Source organism: Elgaria multicarinata, chromosome 11 (genome assembly GCF_023053635.1).
Source record: "Elgaria multicarinata webbii isolate HBS135686 ecotype San Diego chromosome 11, rElgMul1.1.pri, whole genome shotgun sequence".
In the NCBI taxonomy this organism is placed as follows: Eukaryota; Metazoa; Chordata; class Lepidosauria; order Squamata; family Anguidae; genus Elgaria; species Elgaria multicarinata.
In genome coordinates, this window is record NC_086181.1 from 39,750,699 (window position 1) to 39,775,570 (window position 24,872).

At 46.5% G+C, this 24,872-nt stretch overlaps 1 protein-coding gene across 1 annotated transcript in view; it reads right to left on the bottom strand.

Moving 5' to 3' along the window:
- ARHGEF15 (Rho guanine nucleotide exchange factor 15) overlaps positions 1-23,377 on the bottom strand; it is a 50,907-nt gene extending 27,530 nt beyond the window's left edge. Inside the window, exon 1 of the mRNA XM_063137093.1 lies at positions 23,007-23,377. Within this exon, the coding sequence (XP_062993163.1) occupies positions 23,007-23,377 (371 nt within the window). The remainder of the gene's footprint in view (positions 1-23,006) is intronic.
- Positions 23,378-24,872: the final 1,495 nt, after the last annotated feature.

Below are 24,872 nucleotides of genomic sequence, written 5' to 3' on the forward strand. Positions count from 1 at the left end.
AGACACGTTCCAAATCCTGCCACGAAGACACACCCTTGAAAGAAAACACACACACATACACACATCGACAGCTCGTCCTCTGAACATGTCTAACTTCCTAGCCATCTTACCTGTTCCTCCACAGCCACCCAACTCCTCTTGAGCCACTGCCAGCCAGAAACAGTAATGCTAAACACGGGAACATGCGTTCACATACATGAATGTCGGGGGATTGGCAGTGGAGGACAGTGCGGGAATAAACTCATGACAGCTGCCTTACAGGAGACAGTTGGAAGATGTCAGCTGCTGGCTAGATATTTTAGGCCCACCATGTGGGTGGAGAACGTCAGGCTTTGAGCCTGGAGAAAGGGTCAGGAAAGAGAACGAGAGAGGGAGGAAAAAGGCAAGCAATCGGAAGGAAAGATAAGCAGTTCAGCAACTGGGAGCCCTCAAACTAAACCTGGCCTATGGACAGTTGCCATTTGGCCCACCATCCACTTACGGTCAGCTAGAAACAAAAGAAGCCTATTATTATTATTATTATTATTATTATTATTATTATTATTATTATTATATACCGCCCCATAACCGAAGCTCTCTGGGCCGTTTACAAAGATTAAAACACTGAACATTACAAAACGATATACAAGATTTAAAACCATAAAAAGAATAAAAACAGATTACATACAATACCCGTTTCAAACAACTATTCTGGGTCAGTTAAAAAACTCAGCATATGTTGTAAAATGCCTGGGAGAAGAGAAAGTCTTGACCTCGAGCCAAATGATAACAACGTTGGTGCCAGGCGAGCCTTGTCAGGGAGATCGTTCCATAATTGGGGGGCCACCACTGAAAAGGCCCTCTCCCTTGTTGCCGTCCTCCGAGCTTCCCTCGGAGTAGGCACCTGGAGGAGGACGTTAGATGTTCAGCGTAGCATACGGGTAGGTTCATGTAACCGGAAGAAGAAAAATCAACAGAAGCACTAGCATTGACCCTAGCAAACTTTTTCTCTGAATGTCCCATCAAAGTCATATAAACTAACAGTAGGTTCAATTCTCTGAGTGTGGACTGTTGCCGGGGGGGGGGGGGGGGAAGAGAATCCGGAAAACTGGGCAGCAGGCTTGGAGATAGGTGTGACCAAGAATAGGGCATGGCTGCCACACTTGTTATCCCTATGATCCCACTTGTTATTTCTATGATCAGCCACAAACACCACCTTGACTATGCTACAGGCATCAATGTATGGACAGGAAGAGTGCAGAGAGAGGCCGCCCCACAAGCTCATGTCTTGCTAAGGCGCCCTTTCAATTTGGGCTGCAGCTAGAGCTGAACTTGTGGAGGGCTGGGTGCTGCAGGGACAAAACAGGCATTCCATATGTTTCCCTCCTCCAGTCAAGAGATCATCTGCTTTATTTATCTCTCATTATCAACTCCAAAGAGCATGACGGATGGAGCAGGCCTCTCCATTTAGTATCATGAGTATCAATAAAGTGCAGTGGTTGCTATGGCGATCCCACAGAATCAGTAGCTGAAGCTTCAGGCTTTCTATAGCTGCAGACGGGGGCAGAAATCCAACCGGTGAAGCTTCCTACCATGTGCCGCCATGGGGAAAGGCCCGCCACACCTGTTGAATTTCTGCCTATCGTTTCCACGGATGTTAACAGAGCAGGGGGATTTGCAGGCATGGGCTATTCTGTCATGCTTGCTTTTCCACAGCTGTGCCGGGTGTAGTGGCTAAAGTGTTGGACTGAGAGTCGGGTGATCCGGGTTCTAGTCCCCACTCAGCCATAGAAACCCACTGGGTGACTTTGGGCCAGTCACAGACTCTCAGCCCAACCTACCTCACAGGGTTGTTGTTGTGAGGATAAAATTGAGAGGAGGATTATGTACTCCACCTTGGGTTCCTTGGAGGAAAAAAGGCAGGATATAAATGCAATAATAAAATAAATAAATAAAATAAATCTTGACCAGAAAGACCTCCACCGACTTAATCTTTTAGAAAGATTCAGATAAACTGGAAGAATGGATTACGTCTAACCTTAAGAGAAGAAAAGACTGATGGGGATACGATAGCACATTTTTAAGTACCCAAAGGGTTAGGGTTAGCGTCAACCAAGGCCCCAATTACGGAACGATCTTCCCAATGAGGCTCGCCTGGTGCCAATATTGTTATCTTTTTGCCACTAAGTTAAAACTGTCCTCTTCTGTCAGGCATTTGGCAGCAATGGGTTTTTAATTAGAGACCAGAATTGTCTTTAGCTGATTGTTTTTTTAAAAAAATGTTTTTAAATATACGTTGTCTCTGTGTGTGCTATCTGTTTATATGGTTTTTATATAAATGCCCTTTTGTACTTTCTAGAATGTGTTTTAATTTTCATGAACCACCCAGAAAGACTGCAGGACACGAAATGACAGACTTAAATTACGGGACAGCAGATTTCAGTTTAACATCAGGAAAAACTTCCTAAGGGTTAGAGCAGTCAGAGAACGGAACTACCCGCCTCGGGCTCCCCATCGCTTGAGGCATTCAAGCAAAGACTGGGCAGGCATTCTTCAGGGATAGTTTAAACCGGATCCCTGCATTGATCAAGCAGTCCGACTCAATGGCCTAAATGGCCTCTTCCCATTCTACGGTTGCATGGCTTTCTCCTCACTCTCAGCCCTCCTTATGCCGCTATCTCACACATTCATAGTATCAATGACAAGGAGAGAGCAACCCGCTGAGGAGCAGCATATGCCCGCCAACCGGCCACATGCCACTTCCCCCATCGTCCCCAGCAGGGCCTAAGGCGTTTGTCTCTGCGCTACAGCTCACTCCACGCAATGAGCTGCCATGTACCCTGCCCAGCAGCTGTTCCTTAACCCTTATCGTTCACTGTTCCAAGAGGAGGGAGAGAAAACCATTCTGGGGTCTTTCTCCCTTAGATGCAGCTTTAGTTTTTTGCAGGCATTCAATATACCCTGTGCAATTCACAAAACCACCACTCCTGGCTTTTTAATTTAAACTAGGGTTCATTCCTCAGAACCTACATATGACGGCAGGCCTCTCCCTGACACACAGCTGCAGGACTGGGGTTAAATTTTAGGCAGTCGTAATTTCAAGCCGTAAGCAATAGCAGGAGGCCTTGCGCACAAATGTTAGAAGCTCAGGTAGAACGTTGTTTTGCAAAGAACAAGTTGCTAGTCCTCACCGGTCATGGAAATAAACCTAAGGGCAAGCCGTACAGCAGCCCACCTTTCTACCGCAACCTGTGAACAACCTGGAGATGAAAAACATGAACTCCAGCCTAACTGGAGACGAAGAGAGAGAAAATTAGGAATGAAAGCTGAAAGGTACATTCATACCTGGAGTAATTCTGCCGGCCCCTCTCTCTCTATCTCTCAGCCAAAGATCTAGTGGAGAAGCACGTTTCTCAACATGAGCTGCCTGTAGTGGAGACTAAGTTCTTCCAAGCCCCAGCCCCTTCACGGATCCCAACCCTCAAGCCCTTTTCCATAGAGAAAGGAAATGCGTCTTTCCGGAGGCAGGAAACAAGAAGGTTTAACTTAGAATCCTCTCCATGTGAAGAAGAGGAAACACTAGAAAAATGTACCAGGCATGGAAGTGGCACGAACTGTTCACCCGGTATTGTTTTGTTATTATTTATACAGTGCCGTCTGTGCATGTGCCGCTTTACGAAGTCTGTGCCCTGAGGGGCAGAAATTCTGTGCCCTGAGGTCTGTGCCCCAAGGAGCTTACATTCAACACAGGGGAGAGAAACAGAGGCAAGATTAACAAATTGCTCCCGGATTCTTATTTCTCTCCATTTCGTTGAACACCAGTTGTGGAGGGAGGCAGTCTTGACTGGTTAGGAAAGTATACGTATGTTTCACTTGTATATACAACAAGGCAAATACCAGCTTTGGGGCAGTGATTTTCTTCAGGAAAATGGCATAGGAGAAACGGTTACAGCTGCAGCACCATGGTCCCAATCCAGATTTCCCCCACTAAACACATCCACACGGATGCTCTTCGACAAAACTGAAAGAGACGGAAGATATGATCACGAATCTCCATTGTCTCGCCTAGTTATGTTCCAAGTGGAGAGAGTGGAAAAACAACAGCACACAACCATCTTTCTCAGGGATCGGCAACCAGGTTCCCTTCAAAAGTTTTAGACTACAATTCCCATAATCCCCAACCCCCTGGCCATGCTGACTGGGGCTTATGGGAGTTGTGGTCCAAATTATCTGGGACGTATGGGGATGTCTACCCCCGTAGAAACTGGTGGTTCTGATATCTGTGTGGTGGTGAATACATTTGCGTTTCAGTCAGAATTCTAAAGGAGTGATCCAATGTGCTTCCACAGCTTGAATAGCTCCTTTCGAGTTCTGACTGGTTCTGATTGAAACCCAGAGTGGATTCACCGCCCCACTGACATTGGAGCCACCAGCCTTCACTGGCTTACCCCTGTCTTTGGACAAGGGCTCACAGCTTCAGGTTTTCCATCAGGTACTCCTTAAGAGTACAAGAACCACCCAAGAACTGGGGGGGGGGGGGAAACCAATCAACCAGGCCAGACTGGGACCCAGGAAGACGTAGAAGAGAAACAACTACGAGTCTTTTTGCACCTTAAAGACGAGCACGTACTGAAGAGGTGACAGAATACCAGCTCTTGTCACCTACAGCTCCCAGGTAAAACCACTCCAATTTACAATCAATGATGAATATCTCATATTGGACGACGCTTCCATCTCACGGGCCTTGGCTGGTAGGCCTGTCTTTCCTTACAGGCAGTCCCTAACCTGTAACAGCAGTTCACCAACAAAAGCAGGCCATAAATACAAAGACATAACCCTACAACAAATTTGTCCCCATATCTACTCAGGCAAACACGGTTACAGAATTGAATAATGTCAGCCACAACATCACAGGTTAGTTCACCTGCTTAGCTTCCACTGTGTAATGTATGCTATCGTCTGACAGCAATGCTTCAAGCAGGCCAGTCTCTACATGAAAGAATAAATGTACACACATCTGACATCAAAGAAGTCAATACAGAGACCATTTCAACCCCAAAGAATATCCTGCTGTTGACCTTAAGGTGACCATCCTTGAACAAAGGAATGTCAAAAGAAAAAATCACGCATGAAAGTTCTTAATTCACACTTATCCAAAGGTTCAATTCTATCAGCTGTGGCCTGAATCAAGATAATGGGTTTTATCTCAATTCGTGTTAATTAGCTTAATATTACCATGATGTTTGTGTTATCACCACTACTGCTTGTCTGTGATTACTCCAATTATTTTGCATACATTTGAGCTTTAATGCAATTAGCACAGTCTGTTTTTCTTGCATTTCATTTCCCGCTGACCTCACTCAAATATTTTTCTCTCTCAACCCTCATGCGTGTGTCAACTCAGGATAGATTTCCATGCATCTGATGAAGTGGAAAGCTTATGCCATAATAAATGTGTTAATTTTTAAAATGCCAAGGAACTCTTCGTTGTTTTGGCTTTGCCCTTTTCAAAATAACTAATCAGCCTGCCTCTACGAACGGGGAAGAAGAGTTCTGTGTTAATATAAGGGAAGCATTCAAATCAGTGAGCCCCCATGTGCAGTCTGAAGTTGTGCAATACAATCTTCTACCTAAGTCTATCACCTCATTCTGCTTTTGGGTGAGAACCAGGCTATGATTGCTCAATAAAGACTCGTTTTATCTGTGTGTGTATCAGTGCACATCCTCCAGTAAGTATTCAGTTGCTTTAGAATTATACATCAGCATTAAAACTCATTTGGAGCATGCAATCCTGGCTACTTCCCAAATGTGGTCCACCGTAAAATGCTTTTAAAGCCCACACATTACACTTAAATGGACATCTTGGATCACCAAACCTTCCCAGCATGCCCTAAAGCCATTATGCTGGGGCAGAATCATGATTAATTAGGGTAGCATCCTTGCCTTCCAACTGTAGCTGACAAGATGCCTCAGGGAGGTTTGGAGGCAAGGCATGATGGGAAAATCCATCACCTGCAAGCACCTGCTAACTCAGAGAGAAGGCTTCTTTCAAACCAAGGCCCGGTGCCCCAAACCCATAATAGTGCCACGCAGTCCCTGATATTACTCAGCCAAAGCAATAAAGGAAGAAGTCCATGAGGATTTGCAAAGTGTGTTCTTCCTTCTCGAGCACTCCCCGTTTCTCTCCCCATTGAAAACCTGGAGTCACGGCCAGCCTGAGTTGTTCTGCGCCCTGAGGGAAAAGGACAAGGTGGTGTCCTCCATATTCCATGTAAAGAAGCTGATCAGATTGGTACACCTACAGCTCTGTCTTCCAACATCTTGCTGCCGCTCTTCCTAGATCTGCTGCCAGAAGCAACGGCCTCACTCTAGCTAATGATAGGGCTGGCCCTGGCCAGTCCTAATGTACCGACGGTTAGATGGGCAAACTGCCAGGTCACTCTAAGAGTTTCTTCCTGGGTATCCTGAACACACTGGCACCTTCCCTTTTCAGAAATTTACCACTGGCCTGAGGTAAAATGTGTCTGACGTGAAGCCTGCACACTTGGCTATTACGGCTACCAGCTAGTGCCCTCTGTGTATTTATCCAACCCGTTTTCTACAAATCAATAGCACACAACAGCCTGTGGCAATGAGTTCAATGGGTGAATTATTGATTGAAATGTTAAGTTCTGTGCTTTTCTGACTCCAATAAGGCCTCTCCAGGTGGTTAACTGCCAGCATGGAACCAGAATCAATAATAATAAAAACACTTCACAAAAATAAGAATAGCAGCAGCGAGGGGGGGGGGAACCCCAAGAGCAGAGAACAAATTCTCTCACAAATGGCCTCCTGAAAAGCACATCAGAACTGTGTTGGTTTTCGCCCACACCTAAAAGGTACAGAAGAAAGGAACCAGCTGGATCTGCCAAGACAAGAAAAACACAGCTTTGGTGTCACCACCAAAGCAGCCCTGTCTTGCATACAGTGCCATAGTGGTAAATTTTGAAGTGCAGGCGCTCACGCCCCGGAGTGGACTCAGAGTGGCGGAAGGTCACCTATATGGCACAGCCACCACCCCGAAGCCATCCAGGGGAAAAACCACTACACTCTGCTGTAAAAAGTTGGGCACTTATCCCAACTTTTTTTTAAGCGGAGGCATGCCACAGCCGACGGCGCCCCCTGATTGGTCGCTATTGGCTGGAGGAGGGCCGGTTCGGGCGCTGTGGATAACTTGGGCCCTGTCTTGACGGCGGCACAGCAGTGCTGCGAGGCCTCAGGTTCCTGCATTGGCGCTCCTTCCCGGCATCTGCACGGGAAGCAGTGCCAATGCAGAGTTGCCACCTGCGCTGGGCCGAGCACCAGGAAGGGGGGAGGAAAAGGGCAGCTGGCTCTCCTCCCTCTGACCTCCCTCTGGCCTCCCCTGTTCCTCTCCCTCCTGGTTTTTTTAAAAAAAATATTTTTTAATCTGTACATGCGAACCTTCGCATCTACAGATTAAAAGAAAAATGGAAGGAATGGGGCAGCTGAAGGGGAGGTTTTGGTTTCAATCTGTAGATGCGAAGGTTCGCATGTACAGATTAAAAAATAATTTAAAAAAAAAACCAGGAAGGGGAGAGGAACAGGGCAGCCAGAGGGAGGTCAGAGGGAGGAGAGCCAGCTGCCCTGTTCCTCCCCTCTTCCTGGTGCTCAGCCCAGCGCCAGCGGCAACTCTGCACTGGCGCTCCTTCCCGTGCAGATGCCAGGAAGGAGCGTCAATGCAGGAGCCTGAGGCCTCGCAGCACTGCCGTGCCGCCGTCAAGACAGGGCCCAAGTTATCCAGATAAAGAGAGGAATTTGTTCAGAGACTACAAAAACAGCTGCTGTTTCTCCTTCTCTTTCTCCTCCTCCTACCAAAGTTTACACCAAAGTAAAAAAGAGGAGGAAAGAGCAGAAACGACTCCCACTGTCTGAATGTGGATAAGCCAGGGTAAGCAGCACACCACAGCAGATATTCCTAATTTACTCTAAGGTGGAAACAAAGAGGAAATACGCAGCCAAAATTCCAAACAGATCCGTGAGGCTGAATACCAGCCCAGCTGACTTAAGCAGCGAAAGGAAAGGGTATCAAGGAGGTGTGGGATTACCCTTTAGAGTTATTCCACCTCTCCAAAAATGAACTAATGGACTGGACTGACTGCAAAGATGTTCTCACAATTCATTTTATGGCAAGAAAGAAGAAGAAATCAGATTTCAGGAGACCAACTGAGAATAAAAGGGGGAAGTCACTAGGCACCGAATTAGTTACTCCTGGAGAACAGCAGAGTGAATGTAAAAGGAATTAACCCCACTGATTTTAACAGTGTTACTCCTGGTTTATGCTAAAGTATAAAGGCAGATACTGGCTACATCGACTATAGTGGAAAGACACCAGGTTCACATGGCCTTGTAGGCCCCTTCCAACTCTGCTGTTGTATGATTCTATGAAAGGGAGGGTTGGTGAAGAGAAGACCAGGAAAGTGAGATTGCTCCTAGATTGCACCAGGGTGGAAAAAAATAAGCTCCAAAAGATACAGTATTACACACACATTGTTTATCCCAGGAACGGAGGATCTGTTACATGGTTCCAAAGGAGCATGACTTGATTTACCCTAGAGAGAGCTGAAATGTCAATTATTTGGTGTGGTAAAGGATCCCTCGCCTCACTCTGGGCGAAACCAGGCTGCTGTTTAATAAGATCCACGTTTTCCGCTGAGGGAAAGACAGCATGCAACTTTGCAAATGCTCATATCCCTGCTCTTAACCCTCAGAACTATTCTCTTCTGCCTGCCCAGCTCAGCGGCTGCAATTGAAGTCTGTCTGCTCACGTTATGTTCTTCTATGGCTTTTAGTCTTCTCTAATTTGGAAACAAACAAACAAATCAAACGGTTTGGATGAATCATTCGAAATTGGGACCACATGAAGCAGGCAACTGGAAAGCCACAATAAGAACTGAAACCCAGGAGAAAAAGAAAAGTCATCCTTTCATCCTGACCCTATTTTATTCCCCCAAGCCCTGTGCTTATTTTATTGGTTTGGGTAGGGGAAGGAGAACGGAAACCTTTCACTGTTACGTTCCTTTTCACGTGGGGCAAATTTCAGCCTTGTGCCTGCTCCAAATTTCTGGAAACGGGAGGGGCAAGAGGCATTCCTCTAACGCTTTTCACACTTCCCGTTGCAAAGCTAAACGCTTGCCTCCCTTAAGAGAGCCTTAAGAAAAAAACGTGAAATTCATGCAAGGTAACATGGAACTGCAATTACTCTTACTCACCCACCTCATTTTACTCAGATTTTAGGAGTGTGAGAAAAGAAGACAAATGTTCTTCATAAAGACAATATGAAATCTCTCTTCACAGTGTAAAGCAGCCTTCCCTGGTTGGCAAAGGCTGATAAAACCTTAAATTCAACAAGCACACACATTCTAAGTCCGAATACTAGACTAGGTCCCTTCCTACATGCGCACACCCCTTCCTGGGGTTTAAGGGGGAGTCACTTCCCAGGTGGATCCACTCTGCTGTAGATTATCTCCACCATCACCCCTACAGAAGCCCTTAACCAGATCTGTTCGCCAAAGGAGATTCCCAAACCTATTGAAGGGGAAAGAAATCCACCTATATCCATGCCATGCACAACGGAAGATGCAGAGAATCCTGTAGAGGGATCAACCCCCCTTGAACGGGACTCTAACCAAACTGCTGATTGCGCCAACATTTTTTTCGGAGAGGTGAGCAATGGAACCCCCACACCTTGGGAAGAGATCCCATTGGAGCCCTTCTCCCTCCTGGGATGTCCTTTCTCTCTCTCTCCTAAATAAAATCACCTTTGTTAAGCCTGCTTAAAAAAAATACCTTTGTTAACCCCAGTCTCCCACCAACTCCTGGGATGAGGAAGATCCATTACCCGGCAATTCCAGACAGTCTTCGGAGCATTTTGCTCACTCAACGTGTCGACCTCAAACTGGTTTGCTTCGAGGTGGGACCGTACATCCCCGCCTCGCAGCCAGGAATCCAGAGGCGGATGCACAAAAGCAAGCCAGATTCAAGAAGGAAAACCTCCTCTCTTGCTCTCTCTCTTTTTGTTCTCTCTGCTCCTGGAAGGTTACAACAACTGCATTCTGCAAGCTGCCGCAACTCCACTCTCGCCAGCCGGCTCTGCCTGTGGTCCTCCAGAGCTGCCCGTAAAAGAATCAAACCGCTCCTTGTTTCTGAGAGATGAAGAGTTGGCTCATGGGGGGGGGGGGGAATAGAGGAAGAAGGGGGAAGGAGGAAAAAAGGGATCCTCCTCTTCTTGGCCCCGTTTCTTGGAAAGAGAATGTCTGATGAGAGAACGAAAGCTGGCACAAAAGCAGGAAGGAAAGGGTTGGGATGGGCACACAGACACAGGAGACGAAGAAAAGGAGGGGTTCCTCATTCATTCAAGGGGAAGGGAGGCGCAATTGGGAAGGTAGAAGACACACACACAGGGCTTATATTTGGGAGTTGGCTCACTGGAAGCAGAAAAGGGCCAGCGAACAGGCCAGAGAAAGGACCGGGCCAGAACAATGCAAAATGTGAATTCGGCCAGAGATTTGATTGCACCCAGAGTGTGCCATTTATTTAAGAGAGTGCCGCCCACGACAGGTTAAGACACGCTCTCTTCCCGTGTCAAAATATTGTGTGCTGAATAATATCTGGAAAAAGGAGGGATTGTCATTGCAAGCAGAAACCTGCACACACACACACACACACACACACACTCATCCTGTCCCCTCCCCCCACCCCCAAACAAAAGGTCAACAGTTCCTCAAACTCTGTTCCACTTTCTGGCTCCTGGGTCAGAATGTAACCATCACATCACCTGTCTGCAATCCCGCTCACGTCCTTTTCATCTTAAGACACAGACCATGTAGACATCCTGACTACATCATCTAATCAGCCTATTTCTTCCCCATTCCTACCCCACCCCACCCCAGCTACCAACTCACTTTCTGTAACATCTTACCCGATGAAGAGATCTGCAGATCTCAAAAGCTTGCACATTTTTTGTGATCTTCGAATTGACCTAAAGTATTGTGTTATATGGGGGGGGGGTTTATCCCAAGGAGTTCAGGGAGGAATATCGGGCTTCCCCGTGCCCATTTTATCCTCACAACAGCCTTGCGAGATGGGTTGGGTTAGGCTGAGAAGCAGTAGCTGGCCCATGTTTGGCCAATGAACTTCGTGGCTGAATCAGGATCCAAACCCAGGTTTCCACGCTTGTCACTCTGACAGAGCTTTCCTTAACTTGGTGCCCTCCAGATGTGAAACATCTGGAAGCTGCCAGATTAGGGAAGCTGCTCTAACCACTACAACGCACTACACCAGTTCTCATAGCCTTGGCTTCTCAATTGCCCCAGGAGGAAAGTTTCCAGGGCACTGCTGCCATGAAAAGCCATGGTTTATTGTGCTGTCCCCACCATATCTACACCTACGGCCACATTCCAGCAAATCTTGGGCATGAAATCCCCTTGATTTCAGTGGAAGAGTACAACCCTATGCACATTTACTTGGACACAAATTTCGCTGTGGTTTAGAGGAACATTCCTAGATAAATGTGCATAGGACTGCACTCTTCAGCACATATTTAGACCTATCAACAATGACTGAAAAGTGCTTCAATGTGGCTGGAATGTGCGCACATAGGTCAAGTATTTGTACAGGCCCACTGGAAAGTAGAAATGGATTGTGCAATTCCTAGCTGTTTGTATCTTCAAAAGGAACCTAAAGAAACAGCACTGTGGCCCAATCGAAGATCACCCACAATGGAGCAGGAAGGCACAATTGGATCATCTTCTACTCAAACCAAACTTTCTGCCCATTGCACAGAAAACAGGAACACTATATATGCTACCTAGTGAATTTGGCCAGGTTCACCAATGCATTTTATATATAACTGCACCATCTCAACCTACAGACAGGAGGCATCATTTCCAAATGCTTCCCCATGTGCAAAACTCCCCGGTTGGTGAAAAACAGGTTTTGGCCCAGCCCACTTGTTGCTGTGCTAGCTTTCTACCAGCGGGGAGATGGGGACCAGGTTGGAGAAAGCTGTTGCAGTCATTTTTATAGCACCATCAGTATGCATGGCACTTTCTAATAGGAATGGGCAAATGTCAAGCTTGCAGAAACTACTTTTTTTAAAAAAAAAAAGTTGTACTTTGAAATCCTCCAACTTGAGCCTGGTGCAAAAGGCATACACTTCGAATTCAAGAATTCGGAGCCCAGGCAAGTGATTTGAGTACCAGAACCGAATGAAGCTCACAATCCTTCTGCACAAAAATCCATTCTGGGATACCCCAAACGTTCTTTACAGATCAACATTCTTCTTTTGCCTTTCCCTGCGAGTTGCAGAAGCAGCATAAATTACGCAAAATAATGTGGAATCATGCAAATTTGCTTAATTGGCATAACCTATGCAGGTAGCCAAATTCAGGTTTCCTTGGGGTATAATTTGGCTTCCCCCCCCACACACACCTTTCTTTTATTTAGGGTAGAACAGTGTACACAGTTCCTGGGTGGATACAGGAGAGGGGGAAAATACTTGTGCCAGACGACTTGTACCTGCAGAATGGTTTGTCTGGGTGCATTTGATTCCTCTCCTCTTATGTAAGGTTCTTGCACAAGTTTCCTTGCATGTAGGAGCCTGTTTCTGCACAAAGAACAGGTTTTCTCCTTTTTATTCCTGGCCATTTTGAAAATGATCATTGTTAAAGTTTTGGACTGAACAAATAAAAGCCTGAAAGTGCTCCACTGCGAGGTTCTGGTGATTCCAGTATAAGAAATAAGATGCACATTGCCTGTAAAAGAACTAGCTTGTGGAAATGACACTGTAATCCTATACCTGTCTACTTGGACATAAGTCCCACTGACTTCAATGGAGCCTACTCTGAAGTAAACGAGGCTAACACTGCAGATGGCTATTCTGTCAAAAAGAACTATTGTAAGATAGGGACTAGTATCCAATGTTAGTCCTACATAGAGTAGACCCATTGAAATGAATGAAACTTAAGTTAGTCTAACTTAGTCTCATTTATTTCAATAAGTGTCTTCTACAGAGGACTAACACTGGATACTGCCCAAGGTCAGGGCCGGCTCCTGGTTTGATGGGGGTCCTGAGCACAGTGAACTCCGCTGGGACCCTTTGGGATTACTGGTGGCGACCGACAGCACTGCTTTGAGCAGCACCAGATGACTGAGTCCAGCCACCATTTTAACTTCCCACAATGCCCCCAAGTGATGCTGTGTCAGGTGCGTTGTGGGAAATTAATAGGGGACTAGAAAAGCTGGATGTGCTAGGCCACGCCTGTGTGTACTTACTATTATTTATTTATTGCATTTATATCCTGCCTTTTTTCCTCCAAGGAACTTATGGCGGCATACATAATCCTCCACCTCTCTATTTTTATCCTCACAACAACAACCCTGTGAGGTAGGATGGGCTGAGAGTCTGTGACTGGCCCAGAGCTACCCAGTGGGCTTCCATGGCCGAGTGGGGACTAGAACTCGGATCTCTCGACTCCCAGTCCAACACTTTAGCCACTACATCACACTGGCTCTCTTACCCATTTATCTGGCATGCTCAAACATGCCAGAAGCTGACGGCACCCCTGAGCAAAGAATGGTCCCCAAGGGCTATGTGCTCCTTAAAAATGAGGGAAAGAAGAGCGACATGAGGGGGTCTCTGAAGGTGCTTTATTCATTTTGGGAGTAGCAACAACAAGGGCTAGGAACTTACTTTAAACAAATGTAAAAGGGGAGCATCTAAGGAAGCGAAATTACAAAGTCAACATTCCTTTTTTGCTCTTTGTGGGTAGGGGGAGGCATCCTTGTGGTGCTCTCTGTACAACTCCCCCACCCTGGCCTCAGTGGCTCAGAGCTTGAGCATCCCTGCCCAGGGAGAAGTGAGCCATTTACTGCCATGCTCTCATAGCTTTCTGGATGAAGAGCAAAATATTTTTGTCTTGCATACATCAGAGCCCACATATAGCGAAGCCCGGGGTGAAAGGAAGAAAGCAAAAGAGAGAAAACGCGCCACACCTACAAATGAAGCGGCACGTCTTTATTTTATTATTGCATTTATATCCCACCATTTTTCTTCCGAGGAACCCAAGGCGGCATACATAATCTTCCTCCCTCTCCATTTTATCCTCACAACAACCCTGTGAGGTAGGCTGGGCTGAGAGCCTGCGACTGGCCCAAAGTCACCCAGTGGGTTTCCATGGCCAAGTGGGGACTAGAACCCGGATCTTCCGACTCCCAGTCCAACACTTTAGCCACTACGCCACACTGGCAGGGGGCGTCACACTTCTTCCTTGGTATAGAATTCCAGAAATGTTCGAGATCCACAAATGTGGTTTGCCATGGTGAGCTCACAGACAGAGCTCAGGGACTATCAAGGGTAGCCTTCCCCAACCCGGCACCCTCCAGGCGCGTTGGACTACAGCTCTCATCATCCCTGGCCAGCATGGCCAGGGATGATGGGGGTTGTAGTCCAACGTGCCTGGAGGGTGCTGGGTTGGGGAAGGCTGATTTAGAAACTGAAACAAACCAAAACACTGGCACAGAGAAGAGGCTGATGAGTCACCTTCCAGGAAAGAGACGTTTCTAGCCATTGTCCCTTCCATCACAATGCACTTCCTCCTTCCAGATGAATGAGTATCCAGTAAGGCAGGCATTGTAGAGGAACGTCTATTCTACCCATTAAGTGACCATTTGCACCCCCTCCCATTTGGCAGCCAAATTACTTAACCACAGCCCCATGCCTTCCTAAAAGGGCCACTTCAAGGCAAATGATCCCTTCTGCTCCTCCCAAATTTCTAATTAGCATGGCCTTAATCCAACCACCTTCACTCCCAGGCCCAGAAGATCCAGGGGGAAATCGCGCCTCCAAAACATGTCCTCTTGAAAAAGAGGCTGTTTCGGATGAAGATGGTGGACGGACAACATCACCCACCTGGGGGTGGGTGAGAGGGAACGGCGTGCGATATGGTTCTGATCCAGATATAGTGAACTTTATTCTAGGAGCAAAGAAGCCTTCTCCAGTCTGTTATCTTTCACATGGATGGGACTACAACTCCCATCATGCTGCCTGGGGATGATGGGAGTTTCAGTCCAACACGTCTGGCAGGTTTGGTTCTCAATTAATTATTTAATGGGTTTATATACGGCTTACCCTGCTAAAATGTCTCTCTCCAAGCGGTGAATCTCAGGGAAGTGGTAAACCTGGATGTGCCTTGTACCATTACAGGGGAGATGCTGATATGACAATGATTTCCCGTACAAAACAACTGCTCACGTTTAGAGAAACAGGTGCTAGAGGACACAGTGAGCCTATAATCCCCCTTCCCAGACACCTAGGTCGCGTTCGGATGACACAATAGTCAACGGTGGACTATTTAAGCAATGGTAGGCTGGTCAATGCCATATGAAAAGGAGGTCAGGGCTCCTGTATCTTCAACAGTGGTATAGAAAAGGGAATTTCAGCAGATGTCATTATTAGGCATGCAGAACCTGGTGAAATTCCCTCTTCATCACAACAGTTAAAGCTGCAGGAGCGCTGCCTAGCATGACCAGATACAAAAGGAGGGCAGGGCTCCTGCAGCTTTAACTGTTGTGATGAAGAGGGAATTTCACCAGGGGCTGCATGCATACAAATGACACCTGCTGTAATTCCCTTTTCTATACAACTGTTAAAGGTACAGGAACCCTGTCCTCCTTTTCATATGGTCACCCTAAGCAACAGGGGGCCTATTTAAGCAATCCTTGACTATTGTGTCACCCAAATCCAGTCCTAGTTTTTCTCGGTGGCGACCACAAATAATACCTGACTACCAAGGTCAGGCTATTCTTTTCCCTCTCCAGCCCACATACTCCAAACTTCCTGCCCACAATGGATAAATCACAATGAACAGGCCAAACTTTCTCGGTTTCACAATGTCTACTGGCCCTCAGCCCTGTCCCGCATAGTAAATATCATACAGCGACAATTACCCGCTTCTGAGATCTTATCTAAATTTCCTCTGAGCCAGTTAAGCTGGTATCTGAAGATCTAAGTACCTCTGACAAAATAAAGAGGCGACTTAAATGGCCATTTCACAGAAGAGGATAACGGAGGCACATACTGGGGTAGATAGACCAATGGACTGACGCTGTACAAGGCAGCTTCTTGTGTCCTCAGGTGTGTTATTCTGCTTTGTGCTTTTGCATCTGTACAGAGAAAGCCAATCAGAAATCCGTATTTTATCTCTAAGTGTTATATAATTCTGCAGAGAAACATGACCAAAGGTTTGGGATTATCGTCCAAGGTCGTACCGCAGCTCTATTTAGATGCAAACTGATTTGCAGTAATTGTTGGAACAACAGGCTCAGTTCTGCATGAGTGTTCAGGAAATATGTTCAATTAAAAAAATGGAAAACGGCATTGTTTCCTGGTACGTATGACTGCCTTTGCGTTTGCAAGCTAAGCTATGGAGTTTTCCCCACACGTTTCTGACTATTTGCCTGCCATTTTATTTATGTAGTAGCAGGCAACTTCTTTCAGCCAGTTTCTCCAAATTCAATTTTGGAGAAACTCTCAGGAGTCACATTCCAGTGGTGGGTGGAGCTTAAAACAAAAGGAGGCATGGCCGATGGCAATATGGGTGGAGCCAAACTATATAAAACCCAACCCAGAATAGTTTAGGTTAAAGCTCTTCCTGCCAATCATTAAGCCTTAGGAGAGGCGTTTCAGTAGGGTGACCACATGGAAAGGAGGACCGGGCACCTGCATCTTTTGCAGTTGTATAGAGAAGAGAATTTCAGAAGGTGTTATTTGTAGGCATGCAGCACCTGGTGAAATCCCCTCTTCATCACAACAGTTAAAGCTGCAGGAGCCCTGCCTAGCATGACCAGATACAAAAGGAGGGCAGGGCTCCTGCAGCTTTAACTGTTGTGATGAAGAGGGGATTTCACCAGGGGCTGCATGTATACAAATGACACCTGTTGAAATTCCCTTTTCTATGCAACTGTTAAATATACAGTTAAATATCCTCCTTTCCATATGGCCACCCTACATTTCAGCCTTTTAGAATGGGGGGGGGGACTACACAAAAGTCAGGGAATTACCAAATGATTGTGGGAAAGGGGTGGAGCCCTTTGGGGAACCCCAGAGGGTCAGATTCCTCCCTCCCCAGCCTAATCTTGCCAACTCCTGAATTATGGCATTTATTAACCACTTTTCATTATAAAATAATCCCAAAGTGGGGTACCACTAACGAAACATAATAAAATCATGCATCAAGCAAAAAAACAAACAACAAAAACATGGAAGAACATGAATGCAGATTTAAAAAAAAGTTTGAATGATGCAGCACGCCACAAAAAGAATCAGTCGAAAGCCTAGGTGAACTAATAGGTCTTTAGCTGCCGCTGAAAACTTGTAAGACTTAGCACTGCCTGGAGTTCCGTCATCAGGCTGCTTGTACCGAGAATTCTTTTCCTTGGGATGCTGTGTGTCGAACCCAAGGTTAACACGGCACCATCAAGAGGGCCTCCCCACTCAACCTGAATATGTGGGCAGGACCAAAAGGGAGAACATAAGAAGAGCCCTCCTGGATCAGACCAAGGGTCCGTCTAGTCCAACACTTTGTGTCAACCAGGGACCCACAAACAGGACACGGTGAAACAGAAGGCGCTCCATGCGTAAGAGAGCATGTGCGCCAATACGTTCCACAGCAGAACCACCCATATCTCTCTCTTGCACACCTATGCACAAGCACACATCTGTGATGGCTTCCTCCTCTCAGCTGTCTCTGGATTTGTTTCCTAGACTTCAGCACAGCATAGAAATTCTAGCCCAGAAAAGTGAACACTCCAGTGGTTCAGTAACATCCTGGTTTCACCACCTGTTCTGGACCACAAATGCCTTTCTTTCCCTGCAAGGCAGGGCTTCTTCTCAGGTACCCCTGACCGGAGAAAGTGACTCACACTTTGCCTCAGGGTTTCCTGAAGCCTTCGTCAGATCGCCTAAACCTAAAATGTCATGATTCTGCCTTGGATCTCCATAGAAACCAAGCTGATTTCTTATTCCCCCCCCCCCCCGAAATATTCGTCCATTTCCCATCCCCCACCCCAACTGGCCATTCCATTTACGGCCTACAGTGTCACAATAGAAACTCACCCCCAAGGCGTACAAGGTTGCAACAGCCTGCACACAAATCCCAACCAGGGCGTCTGGATTTTGTCAATTTCTACTTTGGACAGAAAGGGCACGTACTAGAGAAGCAGGAAGCTGAACTTGGGTGAAGAAGGTGACCCACAAAGAGTCTCTTAGAAGGATTTTCTCCAGGTGGAAAATCCCACCAGGAAGGTGATATGAAAAGGAGTTCCCGGTGGCCGCTCCGCCGTACTGAGCGGCAAGAGATGGGCAATCTTTTAATTGCAAGAATAAGCACTCCCGTTAATAGCAAACTCAGGTGGTGAGTGCCAAGTGGATTGGAGCCAAAACTGGGCTGCTGAGAAATTTGAGGAAGGTATCAGTATGCTTGGGGAACCCCTGAGGTGTACAGATAATAAAAATGGGGAAAAAATTAAAGCTACACCCCTCCCAAGCAGCCCAACAAGGACTGAGCAAGTTCAGTAGCCATGGAATATTGATTCCATGGTTCCTCTATATTCGGCCCTGGTTAGGCCTCATCTAGAGTATTGCGTCCAGTTCTGGGCTCCACAATTCAAGAAGGACAAAGACAAGCTGGAGCGTGTTCAGAGGAGGGCAACCAGGATGATCAGGGGGCTGGAAACAAAGCCCTATGAAGAGAGACTGAAAGAACTGGGCATATTTAGCCTGGAGAAGAGAAGATTGAGGGGAGACATGAGAGCACTCTTCAAATACTTAAAAGGTTGTCACAAAGAGGAGGGCCAGGATCTCTTCTCGATCCTCCCAGAGTGCAGGACACAAAATAACGGGCTCAAGTTAAAGGAAGCCAGATTCCAGCTGGACATCAGGAAAAACTTCCTAACTGTTAGAGCAGTACGACAATGGAATCAGTTCCCTGGTGAGGTTGTGGTCTCTCCCACACTAGAGTCATTCAAGAGGCAGCTGGACAACCATCTGTCTGGGATGCTTTAGGGTGGATTTCTGCATTGAGCAGGGGGTTGGACTCGATGGCCTTGTAGGCCTCTTCCAACTCTACTATTCTATGATTCTGTTCTATGATTCTGTGACCATCAGATGGAAAAGAAAAACTGGGTAATGGAATAGAATGGAGTTCCCAGGGGTTTACTGGAATCCTGAATAGGAACAATTCTGCTAGGGGGCGAGGATATGCTGCAACATTTTGTTGCAGCTCCCACTTGTAATAATGTATGAAAGATATCAACTGATTAAAGAAAACTTACTTGATTCATTAAGCACAGTCCTGTTCATGTCTATTCAAGAGTGCAGTGGGGGTTACTCCCTGACAAGTGGGTGAAGGATTGTAGTCTTAAGGGCACAATCCTATGCATGTTTAGACAGAGAAAAGACCTACAACTCCCAGCATGCTCTAGCCTTTTCTCTATTTAACCCTGCATAGGATTGTGCCTTAAATCTGTATGTACTCGGCACATAAGTAAAAGCAATAGAGCTGATGAAGATGAAGAAAATATACTCTTTTGTTGGCAGATGATACAAGCGTCCATCATAGAAAGCACAGTGCCATCTCTGAAGAAGCATTCGCTGCTGAGAAAGAGGGATGGCTGGTCTTTTAAATCACACCATGGATTTTGTATTACAAATCTTTAGTACTATTATTTTAAGCAGCTGCCTGATTAATCAGGGAATTCTTTTACTACGGACATTCAAAGAGGTTCAAATGCATTATCTCGGTAATCTGTACAATACCCCTGTAGGGTAGGTCAGTATTATTTTTCCTCCCCTATGCATTTTGGAAAGCTGAGAGGTTCGAAGCTTCCTTAATGCCACCCTGAAGATTGGAGGCAGAGGGCAAAACAAGTGAACTAAAAGGGAGAATGAATCCATTGAGAAACTATGAGATAAAAGACGAAAATATTCATTGTGATGGTATTAATGCTACTTGTCCCAAGTCTTCAGAGATGGTGGATGCTCTTTCGTTAGAAGTTTCTAAGCAGAGGCTAGAGGTTCACCTAGGTGAACTCTATGGTCCCTCTCGGCTCTGTGATTCTAGGAACCTCCACAGTAAAACCTTCCTTAACGTTGCCCTCAGTTCAACAGCAGCCTACTGAGATACCACCACCCCCGCCCGCCCCCACACAATTGGGAGGGGGAGTGCTGTTATCTCTGATCAAAGTTAGGAAATAACAGTGAAGATTAATCTCCACTCACTTGCTCTGAAGGGGCAGGGCTTCAAATGAAGTCTTGCAGGCTGGAAAGACCAGCCTGGCAGGCCAAATTAGCTGGGAAGCACCATCCTAAATAGCGGTTCACTTTCCCTCACAAGATACCACTACGCTCCATAGCACCTCCTCTTAAAAGCCCCATTTTATTACCCTGGTTTGAACTAGTACAGCTATTGGTGGTAAAGTTGTTATAGTGGTTTTAAATATATGTGCATATTGCATGTTTCTGTGGCTTTTAAATTTTTGTATATTGTTTTTAAGTGTTTTTATCTTATGTGAACTGCCCAGAGAGCTTCGGCTATGGGGCAGTATGCAAATGCAATTAATAATCTAGCTCTCTTCCTATCTCTCCTCTCTCATCTCACACTATTGCCCCGCTCGTGCTCTTCGCTCCTCTGATGCCATGTTTCTCACCTGCCCAAGGGTCTCTACTTCCCTTGCTCGGCTTCGTCCATTTTCTTCTGCTGCCCCTTATGCCTGGAACGCTCTTCCAGAACATTTGAGAACTACAAGTTCAATCGCAGCTTTTAAAGCTCAGCTAAAAACTTTTCTTTTTCCTAGCTTTTAAAACTTGATTTTGCTCTGACTTTATACTGTTAGTTTTACCCTTCCCTGTGCCTGTTTGGTGCATTCTCTTCCCCTCCTTATTGTTTTATTATGATTTTATTAGAATGTAAGCCTATGTGGCAGGGTCTTGCTATTTACTGTTTTACTCTGTACAGCACCATGTACATTGATGGTGCTATATAAATAAATAAATAAATAATAATAATAATGGAAGTGACACAGGAGGAAGAGGAGGGGCAAATGCCCCCCAAGACATGTACCCCCACCTGCCTCTAGCACTAGGGGGAAAAAAACCCATAGTTAGTTAGTTATGTATTTTAAATATTTCTTGGCCACCTTTCAGGAGCACTCAGGACAACAAAACAATAAAACTCACATAACGCACCAATAAACTCATATAATAAAAAATGGTGCTGTAATAAAAAATAAACAGTAAAAACAGCAACAGCAGAAAATACTGTAAAAAACAACAATGAACGCCAACATAAAACAAAACCTTCAATAAACAGCTGCAGTTGTTTTCTTGAAGGCTGTTTCTTGAAGAAAAGGCCGTTTTGCACACACAAATTATAACTGGGACATAATTCTAATCAGAAATAAAAAAATGAGATTGTAATCCTAAATATTTGACTTGCACTGCGTTGTGTGTGGTGCCCTGAGGAATGCGATGTGGCACAGCCTTTTCAGTGGTAGCACCCTGATTATGGCATTCCCTTCACGGTAGAGATTGGCTGTCCCTGACACTGTTATCATTCAGGGGAAAGTTAAAGACATAGGTGTTTGTACAAGCTATCTGGGTAGAGGCAAGCCTTTTATCTGGCTTTTGTGTGTCTCTATGCCTCTGTGTGTGTGTGTGTTTGTGTGTGTGTATACTGCATTTTATTGCATATTTGTAATTTCAAAGTTATTATTGTAACAGTGTTCATCTCTAGCATTGCTTTTATAAAAGCTTGCTAATGGCCACCCCGAGTTCCTCACAGGGAAGGGTGGGATAGAAATATAAATACATAAATAAAACATTCAGGCTGTCGCAATCCATAGGGCTTGCTGCAGAGATAATAGGTTGGGGGGAGATGCAAGTCAACACCATTGTTTCACTTTCGGAAGTCTAACATGTGACAGAACCCACACAGAACCGCATATCTTTATCCCTGCCACATTCCACCACCGCCTGGTCGTTTAACAGCAGATCTTGACGTGATCCAATTCCAATTCACCGTACACAATCCTATGCACACTTATTGGGAAAGGAATGCAACTATGGTCAATGGGATTGACTCCCATGTAAACACCTACAGGATTTGCAGATTGCCTTAACTCCTAAGTGATGTGCACATAGCTCAGAGTTAGAGAGCACACACTCGATATGCAGGAGGTCTCAGGTTCGAGTTTAGGCGTCTCCACTTTTAAAAAATCTCGGTGAGTTTGGAGAAGGCGATCTGACTGCATATGAGGAAGCCTCACGCCTTCTTTCTAAATTCGGCTTCTAAAATGAAAGGTGCGGGGGGGGGGCTAGGATTTGCCTGGAAAGCCCCTGCCCTGGGAACAGCGCTGTTTAAATTCCCATAGGGAGTCATCGATACTCATTTGGTTGGCAAAAGGCACTCTGCACATGGTCAACTCATCATTATCTATCTATATTATATACACATGCCCAAGGGGACGAGGGTTGGGGGAAGGCTCTCGAGGGATGCGCCCCAGAACGTTCTCCGGGAGGCGTGGGGATACCTCGTGATCCCACCTGCCCAGGAGTCCCTACTCCTGAGCAACACACACACACACACACACACCGCCGTTAACAGGTAAGATCCCGGAGCTGAAAACTGAAGTTCGGGTTGGAAGAACCGCAGCCAGAAAGGGAGTGGTGTATAATGCGTGTGTGAGAGAGTGTGGCCGAGTTCGGACGACACGCTAATCAACTGGGGAGGAAGGGGGTAATAAGAACAGAATGGGAAACAACCCTTGATTCGCGCGTCGTCCGAACTCACCCTGGGTGCTTCCCCACCTTCCTTCCGCGGCCGGACGTCAGATTACTCACACAGCCCGGTCAGGTTTGCGGGAGATCCACCCGGCCCATCTCAGCCTTAATCCGGAGCCTCTCCCCGCCTCACCTTCCGCAGCCTGCAGGGACGCCGCAGCTCGGCGTGGCGCGATGCGGCGCCGGAGCACACCGGGAGCCACTGCTCGTAGGGAAGCCGCCGAATGGGGGGATCCGGAGGCCAGGGCGCACGGGCGATGCGCCTTCGCCGCGAAGGGGAGCTCGCGGGGCTGCCTGGCCGACGGCTCCCTCCGCCGTGGTCGCCCTCGGTCTCCGGTCCCCTGCCGGAGCCGCGCTCAGCCGTCCTTTGTCCCGCCCAGCACACGCCGCCAGCCGGCTGCTGCTCTCGCCTGGTGCCGCCGACGCCTCCGCCTCTTCCAGGGCGCAGTTGGCGGAGGGACCCGCCCCTTCCCTGCGCCCCCGCCCTAGCCCGGCTTGGGGCATGGGGGGAGACCCGGAGGAGGAGCCGCAGGAGAAGAGAGTGCGGGGAAAGGCTACTGCGGAATGTGCCCCGGAATGTTCGGGAGGGACAGACACGTGGGGGTTACCTCGCGCTTGCCGCGGGGTTGTTACCCTTGAACAATACCCTCCGCCGTTAACAGAGGCCACAGCTAGACCTAAGGTTTATCCTGGGATCATCCAGGGTTCGCCCCTGCCTGAGCACTGGATCCCTGTGTGTCACCTAGGTGAACAGGTTTGACCCCTGGATGATCCAGGGATAAACCTTAGGTCTAGCTATGGCCAGAGTAAGCATAGGTAGCACCCTGGGCCGATGCCAGACTATTTTATATAAATAGTTTATATAAATATTTATATAAATAGTTTTATATAAATAGTTTATATAAATACATAGATCCATAGCTGTGTATTTATATAAACTATTTTGTACGTGTATATCCCTTCTGCCTTGCTTTATATTGTAATGCTGGTTCTCTATGATGTTAACAGTGATTTTTGGCTAAAACCCACTTTAGGTTGTCCTAACAATAAACAATAAACAAACACAGCACAATGGGTGTTCACTTCAATCAAAGGTACTCACTCCCAGGTAAGTGTGCATAGAGTAACAAGCATAATACAGAGCTAGGAGTCCAGCTGCAATCTTGAACAGTGCAATCCTATACATGTTATAGACAAATTCATGGAGGCTATTAAAGGGCTACTAGCCGTGATGGCTGTATATGACCTCCAGTATCTGGGGCGGTGTGCCTTTGTATGCTAGTTGCTGGGGATCGTGACCAGGTGTATGCGCTTGCTTTTCTTGTCAGCTTCTCAGGGTCATCTGGTTGACCTCTGTGCAAACAGAATGCTGGATTAGATAGGCCATTGGTCTGATCCAGATAGTGATGTGAATGATTGGGGGGGCAGGGGGTGGGGGAGAGGGGAAAAAATAACATTCCTGCCACCACCTCCAAATTTCCAAAAATCCCAGGAGATTCCCCCCCCCATTTTTTCCTTTATTTTATTGCTAGGGTGACCATATGAAAAGGAGGACAGGGCTCCTGTATCTTTAATAGTTGTATTGAAAAGGGAATTTCAGCTGGGCCGGATCTACACTACTGCTTTAAAGCGCTTTATAATAGTTTTATAACGCTTTAAAGCAGTTAAAGCGCTTTATAACTGTTATAAAGTGCTTTAAAGCAGTAGTGTAGATCCGGCCCAGGTGTCATTTTTGTGCATGCAGCTCCTGGTGAAATATCCTCGTCAACAGTTAAAGCTGCAGGAGCCCTGTCCTCTTTTGTATCTAGTCACTCTAGGTCCTGCAGGTTTAACTGTTGTGATGAAGAGGGAATTTCACCGGGTGCTGTATGCCTACAAAGAATCAGCATGCCTGCTCTTACGTTTACTCAAAAGCACTTCTAATTGTTTTCAATGGAACTTACCCACAGGTAAATGTAAATTTCTGCAGCCTAACCAATTAGCAAAAAGCTACACTTTC